The sequence below is a fragment of the Nymphaea colorata genome, chromosome 8 (assembly GCF_008831285.2).
Source record: "Nymphaea colorata isolate Beijing-Zhang1983 chromosome 8, ASM883128v2, whole genome shotgun sequence".
Lineage (NCBI taxonomy): Eukaryota > Viridiplantae > Streptophyta > Magnoliopsida > Nymphaeales > Nymphaeaceae > Nymphaea > Nymphaea colorata.
This window is the reverse complement of record NC_045145.1, coordinates 23,223,284-23,246,629: the sequence shown is the minus strand read 5'-3', so window position 1 is coordinate 23,246,629 and position 23,346 is coordinate 23,223,284. Positions and strand designations below refer to the sequence as shown.

Here is a 23,346-nt window from a genome sequence, read left to right as displayed (position 1 = left end):
TCCCCTGTTCATGATGTTCTATCTCCCAACAACAAGTGGAAATGTAGATGAAATTTATATATCAAAAATATTTCTGCTGACAAAAGAAAGTCAGACATGGGAATGCTGATGTAAAATATAAACCGCAAGGACAAAGTGACATATCATTAGAATAACATGCTTTCTTGTACTAGCATGATCTATCTGACACAGTTTGATTATCCAACAACATAGGAACGAAAAAAATATTCCGCTAAAAAGGGTTTCCTCCCACCAAGAGCTGAGTTGTTTTTCTACTGTCAATTGCAGATCTTTTTGCATGTCTCTAAGTTGACCATGTAAATACCCAAGGAAGAGGCATGCTTACCAAATGAGGAAAAAAGTGAAGTAAGGTAGCTGAAGGAATCTAAAAATACGAAAGAAGAAAAATGAAAAATTGGGGTTATCCCTGATTTTTGCTTGGTTGAAATCACATCAAATGAGAAAAACGAAGGATCAGGACTAAGTATTCATTTAAAAAGCAAGTCTTCTTTTATTTCTGCAGCTATTGCATCAATGAGCTTCTGTGCTCAATTACCATTATCTGCTAACCCTGCTTGATTAAGCAGATGATTAAAATGTTGATAATACACATGAACAAAAAGTTACTGGGCCAATGATTGAAAAAGCCAAATAGTTGGTTAGTTTCTTCCATTCCTTTGGGGTCTATATATATATATATATATATATATATATATACATTCCTGAGAGAGAGAGATTTATAAGAGAAAATCTGGATGTAATAATCGTTATGACAGCTGAGCTGAACTAACTGTTAAGTTTTACTGGAGAAGATCTGGTATGCCACACTTGCATTAATGAAGGGAACCAAGCTTGGTTTGCTAGGAATACTTGCATGAGTGGATGAGTTTAGCGATAAATGACAAACCAACTTCACTTTATGCACTAAAAGGTCCTCCCTCAAGCTTGAAATTCAGGAAATGGTTCAAACAGGATTAACAGAAGACATGGTGGACGAAGTTTTCAAATTCAATAACTGAGATATATCAATATTCAATACATATGAGCAAGCCTGCATGTGCAGGAAGATTGAAGCAGCAATGCTGTTACTGGGTTCAACTCCTCTTTGATGAACACAATAATGAAGTGTAACTGCCATAAGAAGCTTGAAATTCAACTGTTTCGCTTCATGTCAAATCTAGTTTAAGAAACTAATCAGGCCATCCAAGCAATAGTAGCTGCAAACAGAAAGGAAGCACGATTCAAACCATTTTGTTTTGAAGAAGAACAAGCGTGACACGTCAAGTGCACCTAGTATCATCACAAAGGTCATTAGTTCAAGGCATCTGATTAGCATTGGTAAACAAGACATGAATCTGAGAAACTTTAATCATATTCATACAGCTTAGTGGTTAAGAAAACTAAAGCTGTCAAAGTAAAAGGAACAGGGAGTACTCTTGAGAAGTTATCTGTAGACTAATGAGATGAAACTCGATTGTGCACCACCAGCGACAGGGATACAATGAAAAGCAAGCTTGTAATGCTCTGCATTGCTGCATTGGATCCTTCTAGGCCTTTTGCTATTAGCACTAGCAGACAACCATAAACAGTTACATAGACCGTGAGATCAAAAAACCAATTTGCACCTTTCAAGCCCTGATGTCCCACCTTCATTTTATAAGAACACTGACAACCAGACCAACAATAAAACTCTGTTCTTCATGATTAGTAATCACATGAGAACTTGAAGTTTCCAGAAACAAATCAGTAATACCAAAAGAAAAAAGGAGGGGAAAAGTTTGCACTACCAGATTCATGAACTATCAAGACTTGATTTTCCATTTGCCCTTAGATCTCCTGGAAAATGTCCTCAAACATCATTATGGAGATTTAACTATACTTTTCATTGGAAGACATAGGGAAAAGACACCATTCCTGACCACATCCGAGCTTCCCTGGTTGATAAAATCCTTGAAGTTCTCCAACCCCCTTGTATCAAGGATGCCTGCTCTAGGTTATTAACCATGGTCTACACAGCCTGCAGAATTCAGCTAGTTGCCAGCATTTAAAGGGTTCTGGCAGGAGAAGATAGACCTTAAGGCTCTTTCGAATCTATTTCAGCAGCAATGTAGTTCAAACCAAATAGTAAATAGTTAGAAAATGTCAACAGATACTACACCTGCCATTGTATTTCTTCAAATTTGTTCACTTAGGGCTGGTATAAAGAAGCCAGCCTTTTCTAGTACCCTATGGGTCATTTGGCAATTGGGACAGTAACAAACTGTTCCATGAATCTGCCCCAATGGGCAAAGGGCAGATTCATGGAACAGTTTGTTGCTGTCCCCATTGCCAAATTGCCCCTATAGTCATTGAAGCCTCAGCAAAGCCATGCATTTTTCTATTGCAAGATTCATTCAGATTACAACCGATAATTAGCGAGTTTATTTCCTGATTAGCAAATAACTTTTACGGGATCAGATACAACCGCACAAAGTCTGCAGAAACGGGGAACAAGATAATACATTTCAAGGATCTCATCAGTTTTATACACAGACGAGGCTACACCAGCTCCTTCAGAGTCGCATATCTAACTCAGTCTGTACACCAGTTCCTTCAGCGAAAGCACATATGAAAAAATGCTCTTGAATGAATTCCAACAGAAGACCAAGTAACGTAACGTTAGTTGTGATAATTACATATCTACATGCTTCTCCAAAAAAAAAAAGAAGGAACTTGAGATTGACACAGCATTGTACTGCTTTATGTGCTTCATTACATGGATCACAATGCATGCCTTGCAATGTCCATGGGCCTGTTCCACCCTGAAAATATAAAACAACCATGGCCGGCTAAAAAAGTTGTGCATATTGTTGATGCCACCGGAAGATGGAAAAGAGAAATTTTTTAAAAAAAGGGAGTCTGAAGTGCTTTCTGTGCATAACATTTTTCAGGTTCATGCCAACAACAGAGTGGCTCGGTGAGTTCAAAATCCAGAAAGAGGTTGTGCTGATATCCACATATAGGAGAGTGCGTTAATCTTCCATACCTGTAATAAGCGAAGGATAGTGTTCCTCAACATTTGACCCTGAATATCATGTGCCTGAGACAAGGATATTTACGAGCTGCCAGAATCAGCTAGAAAAGTGAGAAAGAACAGATGTAAAGCGGACTAATCATGCAGATTAACACAGAAGCATTCTTCCACATATAGCTCAGAATTCAGATTGATTTTCTTGAGACAGTCTTCACCTACCACACAGTGAATGCAGAGAAGATCACATGTTCAAAGGACAAGCGAAACATTACCCATATATTTTATAATATATGCATACAGCAATTGCAGCTCATTTGGAAGCTACATCGTGCCTGCAGGCACATCCTCTCAGTAATGAAGACTAGCATCTGGAACAACTTTGGGCTCTGGTTGGGAGCCTTGCATTTAGATGAAAATACGGCCTCCATGTATTTGGCAATGTGTCATTTTCAAATTTATGGAATTGTATAACCCGAAAGCAGTTTGGAGCTCCCTTCTATTTTCGGGCAGCTTCAGTTGTGTAAACCAAGCAATGCTACCAATGACAACCTATGGAGGGTGGTGTTGGAATACGGTTTCGAGAATGAAGTTGCCCTATCACTTGGCATATCACCCAAAAACTCTTCACATCTCTTGGGTAATAGAGCCAATGGAGGAGGCTGTGGAGAGAATCACGAATATAGCAGCCATTGAAGGGGTGCATTTCCGGCAGATTGGGCATGATCTATGCAACTTGAAGATGAAGACGAGTGGGGTATTCGGGTGCCATGGCACTGTATGTCGTTTCATAAGAATCGAACGTTTAGATTGCTTGAGGCATATCACATAACTTTTCCTTTCTGGGTTCAACATTGATTCTCCGAATGAAAATCTTCTCAACTATTAGCTGGATGCATTGAGATCCATTGGCTTTTGTGGGCCTTCATTCTCCTCCTTGTTTATAAGGAGAATGAGATTGAAAATTTTATTTATTTGTTGGCTGAATTATGTAAACCACATCCATGGTTTTGTTTGTTCATTCAATCATGTGATTGAATAGTTTAGTGGCCATACACATGGGGGTATTGTATGAAGGACCCTTTAGGCGCATATAAGTTCTTATTTCAAATTCCTTCCCTTTGTCATTGCTTTTAAACCTAAACGCCACCAAGCTCTGGAGGAAATATATGGCCAAGATAATACTACCTAGACCACAAAGATTTATCAAATGAAATTGCATGCCAAACAAATTCATATATAAGCAAAGCAGATGAGGAAAAAAAAAATGCTCTCCATAACAAATGTATCTCTCTCTCACTAATTTTACAAAGTGAAATTGAAATGAATTTCTGTTTACAACCCCACATTACTTGTAACTTCACATACGAGTTTCATATGCGAATGTTCCTGATACAGACCTCACTTTACTAGAAACTACCCAAGAGGGGCCTCAACTTACATCATGACATCTAAAAATCTTTGGAAACTTTTTATTTTAGACAATTTCCTCTGTTGAAAGTATATATGTATACTTTTTAAATTCTGGAAATGAGAAGAAGTCGTGATCAGCTGAAGTTTTAGATAGAGTTAAAAGAGAAAGTTAAAGTGAGACGACTTTGCATTGTCCCCTACCGGCTGGGCATCCGACCGACCATAAAGCAGGACTGACTCACACTGTTATATATATATATATATATATATTCCAATTGTAATAAAAATATATAAATAATAATAATATACAGATCACCAGGCTGAATCGAGTCAGCTCGAAATTTGTTCCGGCCTACCCGAGAGCCAAAACCGCAGACTGAAGCCAGCCTATTTCAGGGAGAATACTTGACTAGTCGATGATTTCTCGACCTGATGTTCAGTCGTATTCTCCTGATCTATCAAGCCGTATATCGGCCTTAAGAACATGTCCCCCACGAGCACCTAACCTCTGCCGGTGCAAAAGTGAGACTGATCCCCGTTATGGGATAACAAAAAGCGTGGTGGAATTCGCCAACCCCTTATGAACATTTACCTTAGGGCTCTCTTTGATGGACAGGAGAAATACTGTGCATCAACTAATTTTTTCCGTTTTCTTCGCAACATCAAACACAAGAAATTTTACCCTCTGATTTTCATTGATTTTGAAAAAAATTCCCATGGAAAAAAGTCGGACCTAGAGAGGTCCGACTTTTTTCCATGGTAATTTTACCGTTCTATGCATCAAATGTTGCCTAGGGGATTAAGTGACAGATTTCACCCCTATGTGCTATGCCATCAGAGAGGGCTCGACTCGAACTCACTCGAAAAAATTTGGTCGTGCTTGACTCGTTTATAAACGAGCTGAGTTCGAGCATACAAAAATACTTGAAGCGATAAACGAGTCGAGCTCGAGTTTCAGGAACTCGACTCATTTATACTCGACCCGACTCACAAACCAATACTTTATATAATATTATCAAAATCGGTTTCACAAGTTACACATGTTAAATACTTACACGAGTTAACGCTAAACGAGTTAAATGGGTTAAACGAGTCAAGTTCGAGCTCGATTTTGTAGAGTCGAGTTCGAGAAAGAGCTCGACTCGAGTTCGAGCTGAGCTTGAGGTCGAGCTTGAGCTGGCCAAGCTCGAGCTCGACTCTGCTCGTGTGCAGCCCTGATCAGACATAACCACATAACCAACTCAGCTACGAATATAAGCTTAAATGTAAGACCCGTATTTGGCATTATAACCAAAATGCAGGCACACTAATGAAAATTTCCCTAACAAAAGGTGCGCCTTTTAAAACGAGATGACTTTCAATTGCAATTTTGCATGGCTAGAAATTGATGGAGGAAAATGACAAATTAAATAGGGAGCAGCAAGTTGGTCCCAGGACTTGTCTCACATTACATCCAAAATCTAAGCCCTTTTTTTTTGTCAACATCATATTACTCAGTCTAAAGTTTATAAGCTCGATTTCAGTTATAATTTCTTGCTTAACTTTCCGGCCGATTGCACTTAATATTGGAAATTTCATCATGTTGATCATGATCAAGTTAGCGCTTAGTCAAAGTACCACAGACTACCCAAGTTATATATACCATCGTGATCTTGCTTCTTGTTCTTTTAATTCGCAATTATTTTTGCCGTTTGCTACATGCATGATCGGCAACTTTGGCTATATAACCAAAGAATATAAGGAAAGTGTTTGATCCGCCCTGCTTAAAAGACGGCCATCAACACAAAAGTTAAGAGGTCAGTTCCCTTGTGATGCCTCTCTTTTGGTGATAAAACTAACAATACTAATATAGATACCAAAATTGGGTGGAGTACCACGTTTTTTGAAGACAGGTGGTTCAGATACTAATCATATATGATTCTAAAAACCAGTTTTTTTTACCAAATAAAAAAAGAATCCAAGAAAAGTCTTCCTGTCCAAATTTGCCGGACCTCCTATCTTTGTCAAGCTAGAGATTCTTCCTGCTGCCCACTGAAAAGTATACTTCGATTTCGTTGTGGTGGAAGGAACTTCACATGAATTCGTGCTTTCTCAGACAAAAAACGTTCACGAACCGTAGGCCTTCTGCCTCTACGCAGCATTTGCTTCGTCAGGCTTTCGCCCATTGCGGAAAATTCTGATCTGAGTATCAAATAATTGGAACTCCGATGAAGTGATTTAGCAGCAAGTACGCAACGTTTTCTTGTGAAGCACATATGACCAATAAACGTCATCAAGGTAATAAATGTTCTTTTTCTCAAGAACAATAGAAGCCCATCAAAGCACCATAAATATATGGTTCCCGAAAGAATATATCACATTACATATTTTGGTCATTTTTATAGTGATTGACAGAATCTCTGTCTCTGTCTCTCTCTTTTTCTGCTGTAAGATTTGAAGCACAAGGCGTGCTTCAATAGTGGTCCTGAATGATATGTCTTTATTCCCAGAGTACTGTTTAATTGTAGGGAAACATGCAGAGGAACAAGCGCTCAGATATCCAGTACAAAGTCTATTACTATTAATACCAGAACAGAAAATAAAATCCATTCTCAGTTAAGAAAGCCAATCACTGTGCTACCATTTAGAAACTCTTCCTACCACTGGCCGCCCGGCCACCTATCTCCCTTGGTCGCGTCCATTTGGCGCTTCTGTCATCCAAAGAATGGAGGAATATCGTGTGAATGCCGTGGGTCAACGGCCTTCTCTTCTGAGCTGCATGTGCTCGTCTTGGCCTCGCCTCATATACGGCCATGCCCATCGACGTCGGAGGCAGGTGAGTTAATCACATTGGCTGCTGGCCGTCGTGACGCTTCTTCCATTCCCCTGCTTCGTCGGCCCCTGTGTCGAACAAGTGACAAGCCAGTGGTCAAGAATATTAACTCAATCATTCTTGATATTGTTCATGATCGATACTTCTAAAGAATGCACAAGATTAACTTAATCATTCTTGAGAATACTTCTAAAAGATGTTTCCCTTTTAGCAGCAGCAGAGAACACTTCATGATATCGGCCAGTTCTTGGTCCCCCCTTTGGATTACATTCTGCTTGAGATTACTGTGAAAATGAATTTACTTCATTATTTTTATTCAGGCCCTGTAATTGATGGAGTAACAAAGTTTATATTTTTCATGAACTTAACGTTTCATAGCCAGAATCAGGCAGCATGATCGTACGCAAGGTGAACTCCAAAATTTGTATAAAACAAGCTGAATTTTGAAGGATCCTTCGCCGGCTAGAGGTCCTCCATCATAAGCCATCCCATGTAAAAAAAATACCGGATGACCTGGATGTCTGCTATATATGTGTAAAATGTATATACTTGGACAATCAATGTTGTCATGTGTTAAAAATTAAAGTTGAACGCTAAAATGACCATAAATCATTACTAAAACCACTTTTTTTAATAATATTTTTTAAAATTTAGTCATACCATACTATCTGGCAATATATATATAGTGTGTGCATAAAGAGAGAGAGAGAGAGAGAGAGAGAGAGAGAGAGAGAGAGAGATCTGCTGGGTTGTCCCGTTAGGTGGAGGGTCGTCCACTACTTGGTTGCTTGGTAGGTCTGTGGTCGGCTCTAGAAACTTAGAGCGCCTGTAGATTGATGTACACATTTAAAAGGAGAGAATTGAAGTAAAAACTTATTTAATTTTTGAGGAAAAGGAATTTTTGGGAGTGTGAAGCAAGACAGTATTGTCATGTCACTCTGAATTTCATGTGGCACAATAGCCAACACAAACTTGCTGGTGCTTGCTGTCACGTACAACTTTTTTTTTAATTCATTCCAGTATTAGAAACCAAGTTTGGTTGAAATTTATTAATGCAGGATCCAGACAGGAAAAGTACAGAAAACAAAAATAGAACGGCCAAATGAAATTATTGGTTCAAATAATGCTGTTATATATTTGTTTATATAAGATGAATATGTTTCACAAAAAGTTTAGAACATTTTTGCTTTTTTTCAGATCTATTTATGCCCAGAATGCAAGCCACAGGATACCAAAGTTGCCAAAAAGAAAAACTGGGACATGTTGGGATGGATCGACCTGCTTCATCTCCAGCAGGAAGGGAGAAAATGGAGGTATTTGCAAAATCTTTATAATATGCACTTCCAAACCGATTAGTTCTTTGTTACTGATAAACGTGCTAAAAGTCCACAACAGAAAGATGGAAAAACTTGAATACAAGTTGCAACAATAATTCCAAATCATGCTCTGAGAAACCCCAAGATGTAATATTTTTCATTTTTCCGTTATCTTCTGCTGAAAAACAAAGAGACATTATCTAACATGAAGTATATAATTCTTTCTTGATGGATCGCCAAAACAGCCAAGTAACTGGAAGTTGCAGGGTCCCTTTTGTTTGAGAGATGGTAGCATATATTGAATGTTAAATATGTGCTTAACTTAATTAGTTTAAAGCCCTAAATATTATAACGAAATAACAAAATAGCAGTTTGAAAACTTTCATTTACGTTCAGAAGGGGAAGACAAATTTGGATTAAACCGAAGCCAAGAAATTGATGGACCACAGTTTTTTAAATTAACAAGCAAAGATTTACCATATGAATAGAAAAAGATTAACGGCCAAGTGTCCTAGATAGAATGGTTACTGTTGTGAAACCTCTAGTCTTTCCAAACAAAAAGAATATTACATCCAGTTATATACTTGAATTTTAGGAACTGACCAAATGTAAACTCATAACGTTTTCTATAAAATAGAGCCGAAGAAAAATTCGGTGAACTAACAGTGACTGCAACAATCCCAATCATCATAAATGTAAAGCCAACCTGCTCTTCTCAAATGGATGCTCACCTTGGTACTGCTGCACTGAGAAGGAGAGTCGTCCATTCTCCTCGAGGCAAAACGAGCTCTGTTCCCTGCATCTTTAACCCTCTCCTCACTCTCTTGCCTCCACTTGCGAGCAGCTTTCTCAACCCTTTTCAAACCATAATTTCTCCCGCCATCTCCGTCAACATCGCCGCCATCGCCATAGCAATCCGCATTCTCCGCATCTTCATGATCATTGTCATCAAAATCTCCATGTTGGTCTGAGTAACCAAAGTCAGCGGCCTTATCAACAAGGGCATCCCCCCAGTTTCTGCAGTCATGGTTCCTGCGGCCGCTTGATGCATCACTGGCCAATGAGTCATCATCTTCATCATCGTCATCGACATGGTCGTCATGACCAACACCATCATCACCACCTTCTGGGTATAAAGAATCACATAAGATACTGGTCCATCCGGATTCCTCATCCCTTCCAAAAAGTTTGGAGGGCTCCATAAATGAAGAGCAAAAGGGATTCCTGATATTCCAAAAGCACAAAGATACATCAAACTCACAAGGCTAAAGGAATGTTGTGTTTAGATCCATGCTCTCTCTCTCCCTCTCTCTCTTTCCCTCTCTCTCTCTCTCTCTCTGCTTTTCCTCTCTCAATAAAATATTACGATAGATCCCATAGGAAAAGGAAAGAAGGAATTTTTGCGGATGAGGATAGGCCAAAGGAGGGTCCTTGAAGTGACAAGACAAAATAAATCAGAGGCAGCTTTATGGCACAACTCTGCTGGCCCTTCCCTTTTCATCTGTTTTCTTCTTTAAAGTAGTACACTGGCCTTTTCTGAAGGACAATTGCCATTGCTGGTGTATGACAAAAGCTGTTGGTCAAAGACCATTGACCCACAAAGAAATAAAAATAAAAAGAAGATTGCCGTATTGCATGCTATGCTATAGTACAAGAACACTGGCTTTGGGGTCGGCTACAGGGATCCAATTTCATCTGAGTTTCAGTACTCCACCCAGATACTTTTGGATCAAGCTGATTGGTGTAAGAAAAAGTGTTTAAGTTCAGCCAAATGTGAGATCCTCGTTAATATTATATTTATGGTTCTTTGATTGGGGTTGCTTGCTCGGCTATTTGTTTTCCATAAAGATAGTTGGGGATCTTGCATATTTATCATGCTCTCTTTCAGTTATCCACGATGCAGCAGATCCTGCATCTGCCTTTTCGTTGCTTACGAAGAGGGTGGACTCCCCACTGTCTTGGCCTCAAGGAAAGGAAAAAACTCCAAGCGTTGATCTGTAAAGCCTATACAACTGGACCGCTATTTTGTAAAGAATTGCATATTTGATATTGATCTTTGTGATCTGCGCCAAGTGCTGTAAAAATCGGTGCATTCAGTTCATGTCAAAAATCTGCAGATTTTGAATATCAAGGTCTGAATCAATTGGTATGGCTAATACCATCTGTCTTTTTTCTAACCCCTTTGCAGATAGATTCATCTTCCATAACCTTATTGAAAAATTTTCATAGCCTTTTGCAGACAGATCCATGTCCTACGCCCAATCTGCCTTCTATAAATTGGAAAATCTCGCATTGAAACTTGTTCAAAGACCAGTGAGCTAAGACGCTTTGTGATGAAGAAGATGTGTCCACCAATTAAAAATGGGGTCCGACAAAAAAGTAGGGTTTCAGTTATATATATTCCACCGAGTTGGATGTGGTCTGTCAAACCTAAAACCAAGACAATGTCAATTCCAATAAGGATCTGCCTTCTTTTAATGCAAAGAGATAAGAACACCATTTTAACAAGTTTGGGTATGTAATGGAGCGAAGCCTCTTCCCCTTCCCTTCAAGATGCATCTAACCCTTCAACCCTAGAGTATAGAGCTGCTTTAGGACTCAGGTAGAGAACAATATACCCATTGACTGAATGCCTTATACCTACTGTTTGCAGTCTAAAACTACTCGCAGGAATCAGACTAATTACTGGACTTTCACCAGCTAGCCAGCCCAATCAGTTGTACCCCTCTCAAGAAAACACCACTCTAACAAGTTGTTTGGGCCAAGTGATATGTTGTATGCATATTCGTGACATAAAATCTAAGCTTCTTTTTCTCTCTTATTGCGTTAAAGGTCTTGGAATCTGCATACACGATGTCATGTTCGAAGCTAGACCAACCCGGGTTTTGGTGACATTCCAACACGAGTCTGAGATTCTCAAAATAAAGCAAATAAATCCATGGATTTGGAGTCCACAGGAAAGTGGGGCAGAGAGGCCGGATATATCTGGTTCTGGAACCCAAGGATTCTAGGTTGAGACCCGATCGAATGCATTAAAATTGCAGAAGAAGGAATAGTGAACTAGCAAATTAGGAAATTATTTCTCGGGTCAGTACTGGAGCCCTTTTACAGGAGAGAGAGAGAGAGAGAGAGAGAGAGATTCCCAATCATCTCATATCTCATGTCATTGGCTAATCTGACATGCCGTTCAGAGCTCATTTCTGCATTTGTTTGACCAACTTTGTCCTCTTCGGAATTTGAAGAAATTTGGATTGTTAATTCTCCATGACTGTAACAGTTGAAAGGTAACAACATCCTTTTAGGGCTCCACTCGTCCAAGATTGCGACGGCATCTTGAAGCGTCACACAGGCTGAATCTTCGAAACCAATGAGTAGGATCTTAACATGTTTCGTGTTCATGCAGCCACCTTGCGATTGAATGAGCGAAGATAAGCTAGCTACCATATATACCTGAGATCATTGGATTTCTTCTCACAAAATGGTCGGGTTGACCCCATTTTTTAAATTTATGTCGTTGAAGATCTGGGCCTCAAGTCATCGCATGTGACCCCATTTTTTAGAATATATGAAACTTCCTTCTTCTTTGGGAGAGCAGAAAGCATACAATTTTGTAGTTACTGTTTTGTACCTTAATTGTAGTTACTGTTTTGTACCTTAATTGTAGTTACTGTTTTGTACCTTAATGGTAACATTTCCAAGAAACTGTGAATGCTATGAGAGGACAGTAGATGCTGCATATGACCAGGTTACAAAATCTGATTTTCGAAAAAGAAAAAAAACTCATCAAGGGAATTCTTGTTCATGGACAAAAGATTTGGAAAATGGAAAGGCTACAATTCATTAAGACAATAAAGAATAAGACACACACTTCATTGTTTAGCAGCGAAACTTCATTTATAAATGGAACGAAGCCTCTTTTTTCACTGCAATCAGAGAAAACACCTTCACTAAGACCCTAAAATTGCTACATTCTAACAAGGACGATCTTTTATTCTATTTATGTTTTTGATTCAGTTCCCTCCTGTTTACAATTAAGAAGAGGAGGGATGAAAAGAAAGTCCAAAACTATATATGACAGACTGTAGAACTGCTGACAGAGGGACCAAAAACATTCAGGCGGAAGATTATTTTTATTAAGAACAATTAACGATCAAGGTTGACGGCAAATAACTCAAAGAAGTCATCTTCCGATTTACTTAAGACTTTATGATAGTGCCATGAAGCAAACCTACTTGTTGGTTCCGCTATTGTTAATCCAACACATGGAAAAATAAAACAGGGAGAAAGGGAACAAAATGTTGAAAATGTCGAGCACCAATGAAAAGATACCAAATTTTTTTTCACAGAGATAGAAAGTTAATTCTCATCCATTGTAGATACAGAACTTAACATTCACAAGAAAGTACAGCCAAACGTCTGGGCTATGCTAACCTTCATGGCAACTTTCTCAATCCAAGCAAGGAAGTTTTTCTGCCACACTTTATTATTCACAAAGGATTAAAAAATGGACCTTTCCTCGACAGCAAAAAGGTCGAACATGGTTGATCATGATTCGTTTGGTTCTGATCCTTGCGATCTTGAAAAGAGGTGTGCGTAGCTAAAGAATCTTCAATACAAAGACAAATGAACAAGGTCATCGGCAAGCTTCGTGCAGATATAAGTATGTTGGAGTCGTTGCATAAGCGCGAGAGAATTGAGTAGGCTTGCTTAATTAAGTTCCTGCGGTGATTTCAATACATGAAACATGACTAGAAGTAGTGAAATAGGACAATTTCAGCTTAAGTTGACACAAGCAAGGAAGCTTAAAATTGTAAGGTTGAATTTCCAGTACAAAAGAAGTACTTATTACTGACCGGTAACAAACAATCAGTAAAAGTTTGAACACAGTCAGCTGATAACTGTTTATGATAGAGAAACTCTTCCAGTTAATATGCAGAAAAAGCAAATAAATTAAGCATAAATTGCTTTTTCTTTCCGGCGCACAAGAACAAAGAAACTGTTGAGGCAATGTAATCCTTTGTCTCCGTTGATTTGAGTTTTTTTTTTTGTTGGCATTCCTTTATTTGGGAAACATGTGGTCAATGTACGTACGTAGTTTACATAATATTTTTTCTTAATTGTCAGTATTCTTGGGCAGGGTGAGCATGTAGATGTCATTAATTTGCAGTTAAAGAAACGCGAATATATATATATATATATATATATATATATATCATACCCATTTGTTTCTAATTGCTAAAGAGTTTGTCTACTGATCAATCATCTAATTCTAGCTCTTTTTAAGGTCTCTTGAAGGTCCAATTTACAACAAAAAAAAATCAACAGTAGTTAAGCTCTTTAAGCAGGATGCAGTAAATATATGCAATTGGAAGCACCAGATCCAATATTAAACGACTGTATATTGTCTTCACAACCTTAGCACATGCATATTGAATGTGAAAATACTAGAGCACCTGGCCTAGTGGCCTTCATGTAATTGGATCGAATATTAATGCATTCACGTCTTTAACAAGGTGCAACAATAAATTTCATATAAAATTGGGTTCAAATTATGCATGTTCAGATGAAGAAATAAAGGAAAACAAGGATCATATGTAGTGCATGTGATAATGAGAATGGCACTTCATCATATGCCAATTTGAATTACATATTGTTGACTCAGCATATCGGCCATACTTTATTGATGTCCGTGAGGTTGTGCATCCAAATTCTCCCTCATGGAAGGTCATATGAACTCGCAGGTGTCATGCAGTTTGTCAAATGTTCCATATGTGATACAACTGTTAGGAACGAGGACCTCTCTCGCTGATGCTCAACTCCAAGAGAAATGAAGAAGAAGACACAAGGATTTTACGTGATTTAGAGACAAAGTTCTCCTATGTCTATGGCTGCATAGAGTTTTTTAACTATCACAGAAAGATCAAGAATTCAAGAAACATAACCACCACCCAACCACCCCCCACCCCCCCAAGGAGATTAGAGCAAATACTACATAAAAGCCACCAAAAATTTCGGAAAATTAGGGAAGCCTAAGTATAGATCAGACTCCACACTCCAACAATAACCTTTATTTAAGAGCTTAATTTGGAGACCCTATGTGCAATTATGTTAGATCTAGTTCAGTTTTTGATGCCTTGACACATCAACTTTGATATTGCAATAGGTTGCTTTTGTAAGGTTAATATTGTATAGCAATTTATAAGATATTTAATCAACTTGATTGGGTGGCTCATAGTGGCTATAGCTTCTCGTGTTTCCCCTCTCTCTCTTGTATAAAACTGTTACTGAGAACCATTGTTTGGATTGATTCACTGAAATGCATGTATAAGTTTTATGAAGAATTAAGACCAATAGTTCACAACTTTCATAAATACTACTAGCATAAAAAATTACAATTTTCATCTACATACAGTATTAAATTTGCACACAACAAAATTTAGCATGCATATAATATATATATATATATATATATATATATATATATATATATATATATATATATATATATATATATATATAATGTGCACTCAAATACCTATTCTTTAGCTAAATATGCGGGTGTTAAATGAGCTCCATGCTTGTTAGAAAACATGAGAACTAATAAAAAGGTCGTACTTTGTGAATGTGTAGATCTTCTCTTGCAAGGAATTAAATCATTAGTCATTTTAGCTTACAAAATTTTATCTACATTTCAAAAGGTTGCAAAATTTTCAAGGCTTTCAAAATTGGAGATGACCACCGAATGTGTTAAGCGAGAATATGTAAGGAGTGCATAATGAACATGTCTAGTCTCTGATCTCTTTCTCTCTTATCAATTACCTTTGCCTACATGCATGGGTGAACCTATGGTAGATTAATGAATAAATATAGCGAGTAAATCAGCCCAATCTTTTAATGTTATATTCCATAAGATTTTCGTTTTCAGGTTGTTTATATATGCTTTTGCAAAACACCAAATTTGCAAGAAATCGACCTTGAAAAGAAGGAAAATGAAAGTTGGGTCTTAATCATTTTGTAAACTTCAAAGGAATTCTTCAAAAGAATTTGGAATTGCGAATCAGTACTTTTCATATTGGTAAGAGTAGAGATGACTAATTTGCCAACATGAGTATGGTGTAAATGATTGATAATCAAGTTTACATGAACTATATATAGTTTATGTGTCAATGCTTTTATAGTGTTGTTCATTTGCTAAACAACCTTTATGATAGAAATTTGAAAATAAGACCGCCTACGACCAGTCTTTTGATTTAAAAACTAAGACTAAGAAACAATCACAGTCACAATGGCCTCAGTTTAAATGACGCAGAAATATGCAGCCAATATGTGATTTTTGTTTTTGAGATTTAAAAACTATAACCTGACATAACTTATAGCTGCTCAAAGCCTCAAACTATGCAACCAAAGTCTTAAAATGATTACCTTTTCATAATCATAATAGTTTTGATAAAGTACTAAGATGAATCACAGTCTAATCTTGACTATGATGTGCCATGTATTTATTTCTCAAGTCATTATTGAATACTGAAAGTGAAACTAAAAGCTTGAAAAAGATAAAGAGGTGTCTAAATGATGCCAAATTGGGAATGCAAACGATGGTGCAACGCTTAAGAATATGTAGAACTTATACTTCTGCTCCTCTTAAAGGTATTTAAAACTTAAGCTGGGCTTAAATGGAAATACTGCATCTGCAGACATGCTAATGTAAAGTCAGACTTGTGGCTAAACTCTAAAGCTATAATAAAATGGAATAATGCATTGATTATTTCTAACACAAGTAGCATAGTTCTCCAATGACAAAAAAACTTGCTGCTCTATACAAGTAAACTGATTCTGCAGACAGGAAGTCATCACAGAAAATCAACTTTTCCCATGTTCTCCTGCTGCCACAGAAAAATGGGTATCGGTTATGTTCACCCCCAATACAGCCATGAGCACTAGCGGATCCAGAAATTTTGGCTGGAGGAAGCACTAATTCGATAACTTTAATGCGTTTAGGCGAACCTATATATATCAACAATCAAATATCACAAATTCTTAAAAAAATAAATAAACTTTGTGAGGCCGGTGTGGACACCTTGTGGCTCTGCCACTAGACATGTGTCCACCTCTGCCACTTGTTATTAGACTTAATATTCCTAAACCCCCTACGTAAAACAGGATGCTCAACCAAAACTTTTCCTGCACAGATGTGTTCTGTGGCTGAATTTGGAAGTCCTTTAATTTCCAAGACTGAAGAATGGAGCTACAAAATCATGGAGAAAGTTTCTGAAAAAGCAGCAGTTGTTGTGAGATAGAAAACATTGTTGAAGCCATGAACGGTAGGTATGTATCTGAGTTTTGTGCCCATTCAACTGTCTGTCTTTTCACCTGACATAGTTTGAAGCTTCTAAAAAATAATAATTGGTCGATCACTCTTTTCAGAAATAATCTCCACTTTCTAAGCCACCCAAATCTAATGCATCCTTTGACTTTTGTAGCCCGCTTACAGATTGGAATTATGCAACTGCAGTAACTAAACTGTGTTAGGAACGAGGCCTCACTCTTTCTCTCTCTCCTATTCATGATGTCGAGAGAAGAGAAAATAAAGAAGAAGAAGAAGAAGAAAAAGGATTTTTACGTGGTTTGGAAACTAAAGTTGTCCTACATCCGTGGCCATACAAGGCTTTTTACTAACTCAAAAACAAGAATAAAAGAGATAATCGCTCCTCTTAAGCATGGGGATTAGGGGAACACCCATAAAACAATAAAATTACAATAATACCTTTATAAAATTAGAGAAGTCTATTAAGTAGCTATCAGACTCCTCATTACACCACATCAAGGGGGAAGCCAAAAAAAAAAAAAGAAGCTAAAGGGCACTAATTATAGAATTATAAATTTTTAAGGGGCATCAATAAGTAAAGGAAATTTTTTTTCGTGAAATATCAATATGAATTAGGAGCACAGTCAAGCCATTTCTTTCAAGAAAAAAAAGCACGGAGTAAGTAATTAAGTCGAATAAAGTGGTTCAATTTCACATAATTCATGATTTGCATGCATATGATCAAAGTTAGCAAGAGAAATAGAAGAAAAACCGAGTTTTCTTTTTTTTTTTTCTTCCTTTTTTTTTGGTGGAAAGTTTCCCCCTTCTGCTGACTGCCTTGTGGTTCAGCTTGGCGACTAAAACGGGAGCAAATTCGTTCGTGCTGCCAAATATCTCCACGATGTTGTATCGAAAAGCATTCGAAGCCGATATAATGAGCATTTCATTTTACATCTAAATTGCCGGAATTAGACTAAAGTTGGTTTTATCATTTCATTTCGTGATTTTCAAAGTAACACCTAACGATTAATTTGTTCATAACAAAAACCCTCCTCGTTGATTTTTTTGATATTGTTAAACCCTAGCAGGCTATATATCACTAACTTAGGTAGGGGTTAATATGATAGGAAGACTAGATCACGCTTAAAACAAATCTGGTTCTTTAATCTTTTACAGAAATTAGTTAAGGATAAGCAATGATCTTAATTCACTGTTAATTTACATCGAGGTTAGCTAGTTTATCGTTATTGTATGTTTTATTTAGTAAACGAAAACGTACTTTTCTTTATTGGATGTAAACTCATGGATTAGATAAACATTTTCGAAGTGGCAAAATGGTAATAATGGACTAATTGAGGGGAATTACTTTATGGATTTCATGACTATAAAGTATAAACCATACAAAACCATAGGTGTATTCATGGCATTAATTCTGGAAAGCAATTGGGTGGGCCTTTTCATTGTGTCCAAATCTTTAAGTGTGCATTTGAAAATTTTTATATTTTATATTAATTAGACAAAATTAAAAAAACGCAGTCTATTTCTTAAATTTTACACCTGATGTGTTACGAAGCTTACTAAAGCCAGACTCCAGATCTAAATATTAATATTGTGAAATATCTATAAACCCAATTTTTTCATACATATTAAAACCTAAAAGGTTGATTATTAATTGGTATTAACATGCTATTGGATCAAGATGAATTAGACATTGCATGCAAAAAAAGCATATATATATATATATATATTTGACGACTACATAAAAGCTTGATTAGTCATGCCGATAACTTTTTCCTGTTCATGACAAAGAAGTTGCATGAAGGGGCTTCCTAGTGGCAAAAAGGAGGGGTGAAATCTTTTTATATGTCATAGTTTACGATACAGTTCAATAAAGTCAATATATAAAGTTTCTGTCTCATCATAAGTCAAATCCTTACCAGATCAGTATGTTCATCTGACACTAGAATTATTATTTCAGGAATCTATTCCAATGTTTTGGGCAGATTCATGAGATAGTCGTAATGCATCCCTACCACCAAACAACCGTTTAATGTACATATAATGATATTTGAAAAGTAATTAGGGATGCCCACTTGAAAGACAATTGACATGAAACTAATCGGCGAATATATAACAATAAAATTCAATATTCAAGTACCAAGAAATCAAAATTAAGATTGTTAGAGCCTATACATACCACAGGCTACTACTGCGTGCGTATTTTGGCTAATTAATTCACCATTTCCTGAACGTATATGGCGTTTCTGATTGTGCCTGGTGTTTAAAGGCTTCAAAAATGGATGTCCTTGAGATAGCTTCACCGAATTGGCAATTTACAATCAAACCATGATTGTGATCGTCCACTAACAGTCCCTGGTCCAAGCAGAGCGGAACAGTTCAAAATATTAACTTATAATATGTGATTAATTTATATGCTAAATGATCATAAATACCGTCATTGAATAGATTACATTAGTCATTGTTTTGAGACATGCGCATGGCTTCGAGAGTTTGGATTTTCTCTTGTTCGGTCTTGAACACAAAATGTGTATGTGTGTGTGTGTGTGTGTGAGAGAGAGAGAGAGAGAGAGAGAGAGAGAGAGAGAGAGAGTTTGGCCTTTCGTCCTGATCATCTTCCATCTTTCATGATTTGCCTCTTAACCATGCATGAAAGTAATTAAGACTATAAGGCCTCTCTCTGTCAACTATAGACGAATTTAAATAATAGAAAGAAAACTGGATGAGCACCTTCATCATGTATCATGATCAACAAGAATCAATGGACATTGCCATACATCTAATCATCATCACCTTTAGAGGGCACTATTCTATGCCCCAAGAACCGATTTATGACTGGCCCGAACAGGTTTTTGAAGGTAAAAGTAGGCCCGTAGATGTGCTGATCAGTATATTCACGGTGATGGCTGACATTGATATATAGAAGTGTGGCATGATTCTGTCTAATCAACCAAACAAATAGATGGTACTGTCATGCACCAACGGTTAATTTGTTCAATTGAAAGAAGAAAAAAAATGTTAAAAAAAAAGGGTAATGGACGACCATCCTTGGTTGGAGTTGCAGTGGTGAGAAATAGAAGAATATATTACTATACATCAGTCATGGTGATAATGCTGTGAATGAAGTCAGCAGGAATTTTTGCGTCATGAGCCTTTGATCTGGTGCAGGATCCCTCCATCCTTCAAAATGTGGAAGATGGCACTATAAAGATGGAACGTATTCTTCAATCCAATAAAAGTGGCAATGCCGGTCAATTCAAGATCCATGGATGGGCTAAATATGATGGACTGACAGAGTCACAGACTATGTTGTCTCTCAGGGAAAAAGCCTAAGACAGAAAAACAGGAGAACTTTTGTGGAGTTTCGTTTTGTGGTCGGGATGAAAGGTTCACTACTGCTATTAGCTCATTCCTTTGTTTGATTGCAACAATGGCCACAGCTGTTCTATGTAAAATGTACAAGAGAAGGAACTGTGCTCACCTTGGCAGCATTTGCTTGCATTTGTAGTTCAGACTTTGCTGCAAATATCTTCTTTTCCTGCTCCGGTTTAACTGAAGCACCACTGTCCTTCTCACGGCCGACTTTGCTCTCACAGCAGAGACTGTAATTTCGTCCACCGCCACCATATCCACCACCCTCATCGTTATAACCATACCACAAGCCACCACCAGTAGCAACACCATCAGTTTCTTGAACACCAATGTCACCATAAGCATTTGAATGCCCACTGTGGCTAAAGCAGCTTTCCATGTCCCTATAAGCATGGGAGCATGCATCACTAGCCAAAGACGAGCTGCCATCATCTTCATCGTCAACACCAAAATCACCGCTATCATCATCTTCAGTATCATCTACATGGCTATTAGAACCGTCACCACCATCATTACTTTGACTAAGAGAGTCACACAAGATGGTTGTCCACCCAGATTCCTCACTGCATTCAAATGTTGACTCCATTAATGTAGTGATGGAAGCAGATGCAGCTTTAGCAGAAACTCTCTGCAGAAACCTCTGAGAGTCTGAATACTGTAAGGGAGAATGCAGAATGCAGCAAGGAACTTCCTCTTCTTTCCAACAGGTTTCGGGAAGATTCATTTGGATAAGGATGGGGATCATTATTTCATCTCAACTCTGGTTTCATCTTTTGTGCGGGGGGGGAGGAACGTGAATGTATGCATTAAAACTTACAGAAAAGGACTCTCAGTCCCTTATGAGTCCAAATATGTCCAGGCCCCTTTAGAATTTGTAAGCAAGTTCCCGACAAGCAATAACCAATATCTGACCGGAGTTGCTTGGCAGAAACACATTTATTTCTTATTACTCTAGATTTTTTCTTTTGGCAGAACTGTATTATGACAATGGCTCTCCCTAATGCCTGTCAAGAAAATTACATAATGTGGAGACCAACCAAGTGAAATCTCAAACCCAGATACAAATGGATCTCTCCTCATCTGTTTCCGAAATACAGGAAATCCAAGTTAATTTCGTTTAAGAGCATAGACCGTATCTTTGTTGAGCAGATCACATGATCTGTCAAATCACGATAAAGAAGGACTGTGCATTCCCCTCGTGAAGGGTCCCCTCCATTACATAGGGTAATGACTTTATGATGAATGACTTTATAATCGGCGCCCTCACATATTTAATTAACAGGGTACAGTATTTAACAATGTAAACTGTATTTGACCAATTTTCATCACGCTCTAATTCAATTTTCAGATTATCTATCCCTTTACTGCATCAAAAAGCCCAAGCTAGTCTGCGGACTGCGTAACAGCATATATATTATGTTCTACTAAAAGAATAACCGAACAAGAAAGTTAACGACGCTACCTTTTAAGGATTTTCAGTAGGAAAATGGAGAAGAAAAAAACGAAACTTGGGAAGATATTTTGGTGCCACATCCAGCTATGGAACATATATTAAAAAGAAGAAATATATTGATGCATGTGGGAGATGTACTGCCGCTATTGCCTGCACGCTGGCATGCACTTGTCATGGTCCCTTCAAGTAGTTGGAACTGTGCTTGCACTTCATAAATTGGATTCTGAGATGGCAAAGGGATGTGCTAAGATAGTCGCCCATATATATAGGCCTCCTCATGTTTTAATATCGATGTTTCTGCAGTAAACTATATTTTCTTCATGGTCCCTAGCATTTCGTTGCAGTTCCTTAATCTTTTTGAGAAAAGAACAGAATGCTGGTTAAAAACATTATGTCCAGGTGAGAAAATTAAGGGTCATGAGCGATTGTCAGTAAAGAACAAAGCAATAGGAAAAGGAAAATTGAGGGAGCAAGAGACAGGGAATGCTGCCAATTGGTAGCAGGTCTTGCAAATGGAAACAGAGAATTGGACCATATCAATCTAACTTTATTTTTTCTTTTTAAATTATTTAAAAATAAATACAGACCAATTTAAAAATAGTAGAAACATTAAGAAGTTCCAAATTTCACGTGTCCAATTTTGTTTTAGCCACAGGCCAATAAAATATCTGTTGGCTATCAATCTGGCCCGTTGCAGGCTGATGCTGATAACGGAACTACTACTAATATCAACGATAATCGATTAAATCTAAGTGTTTATGTCTACAACCACATGCTCTATGTTAGCCACAAGGTTCTTATGCAACTCTCTAAGTGGGTTAGCTCAAGGTGTTCAAGTTGAAGGAGGTCAAAAGTTCAATCCTGGGCTTAACAAAGTCGAATTATTGAGAGATATATAAGGAGGGGATTCAACAATTGACACCCACCCACATGTTTTTTATGCTTGCATTTTTAATGGATACTGCAAAATAAGGTGCAGTGTGATAGGTCAGGTATGTTGGGAGCTTGAGGTATGGTTCAACAAAGATGGAAAAATTCCTATAGTGCTGTCTGTCACTGCTGTAAACTATATTCTTCTTCTCTTATTGGACTTAAAGAAAAGATGTGCCTTTCATCTTTGTGGTCCAACTGTTCCATGTCTGCAGACTGCATCTTGGAGGTTTCTTCACCATAAATATAAGTAAATAGATAGTTGACATGGATACTTTTCCACGTACAATCGCCCTGTCCACTAGGCTCTGTTGGCAGAAACCACTTTCATTCCATTGTATCCTTACCACATTGCATGCCTCTACTGAAACAATTTTAAATTCGACAACTTTAAGTTCTTCTAGTCCATCATTCCATTGTATCCTAATTTGTCCTTGTCTTATCTAGACCCCATTTCCTGAAATTGATCAGCAACAGTTTACTGCGCTGAGAGCTGCTTAATCACATTTCATGTCAAACTTTTAAGAGTATATTATTTAATGTAGTGCACTGAATACTTTTTCCGTATTAAAGCACCTCTCTCTCTCTCTCTCTCTCTCTCTCTCTCTCTCTCTCTCTCTCCTCTGACCGGTTTGTTTGCCATTAATAAGAGGACATAATGTTAAGTGGTAGACCAACTATTCTAACATATTAATTGTACAGAACATCTAGACAGTC

The 23,346-nt window shown here is 37.6% G+C and overlaps 2 protein-coding genes across 3 annotated transcripts; both read right to left on the bottom strand.

Annotated features, from left to right (window-relative positions):
* Positions 1-6,855: 6,855 nt before the first annotated feature.
* On the bottom strand, positions 6,856-9,864 carry LOC116259404 (protein SUPPRESSOR OF PHYTOCHROME B 5). The gene is made up of 2 exons (XM_031637200.2): positions 9,283-9,864; positions 6,856-7,303 (listed from the first exon to the last, which is right to left on the bottom strand). The coding sequence occupies exons 1-2, from the start codon at positions 9,751-9,753 to the stop codon at positions 7,244-7,246; spliced, it is 531 nt and encodes a 176-aa protein (XP_031493060.1). The 5' UTR covers positions 9,754-9,864; the 3' UTR covers positions 6,856-7,243.
* Positions 9,865-12,858: 2,994 nt separating this feature from the next.
* Positions 12,859-21,091, bottom strand: LOC116259640 (uncharacterized). Of its 2 annotated transcripts, XM_031637496.2 has the most exons (3): positions 20,356-21,087; positions 19,054-19,229; positions 12,859-13,270 (listed from the first exon to the last, which is right to left on the bottom strand). In XM_031637496.2, the coding sequence occupies exons 1-2, from the start codon at positions 20,989-20,991 to the stop codon at positions 19,092-19,094; spliced, it is 774 nt and encodes a 257-aa protein (XP_031493356.2). In that variant the 5' UTR covers positions 20,992-21,087; the 3' UTR covers positions 12,859-13,270; positions 19,054-19,091. The 2 variants fall into 2 exon arrangements, with proteins under 2 accessions (XP_031493356.2, XP_049934949.1); XM_050078992.1 differs by lacking the exon at positions 19,054-19,229 and having other exon boundaries at positions 20,356-21,091.
* Between the last annotated feature and the right edge of the window lie 2,255 nt (positions 21,092-23,346).

Bases quoted from the DNA above. Each gene is read 5' to 3' on its own strand.
- LOC116259404 (XM_031637200.2), bottom strand. From the start codon at position 9,753: ATGGAGCCCTCCAAACTTTTTGGAAGGGATGAGGAATCCGGATGGACC. The intron at 7,304-9,282 runs GTGAGCATCCAT...TGTTCGACACAG, and splicing joins CTCAGTGCAGCAGTACCAAG to GGGCCGACGAAGCAGGGGAA.
- LOC116259640 (XM_031637496.2), bottom strand. From the start codon at position 20,991: ATGATCCCCATCCTTATCCAAATGAATCTTCCCGAAACCTGTTGGAAA. The intron at 19,230-20,355 runs GTGAGCACAGTT...TGCTTGGACCAG, and splicing joins TGCAAGCAAATGCTGCCAAG to GGACTGTTAGTGGACGATCA.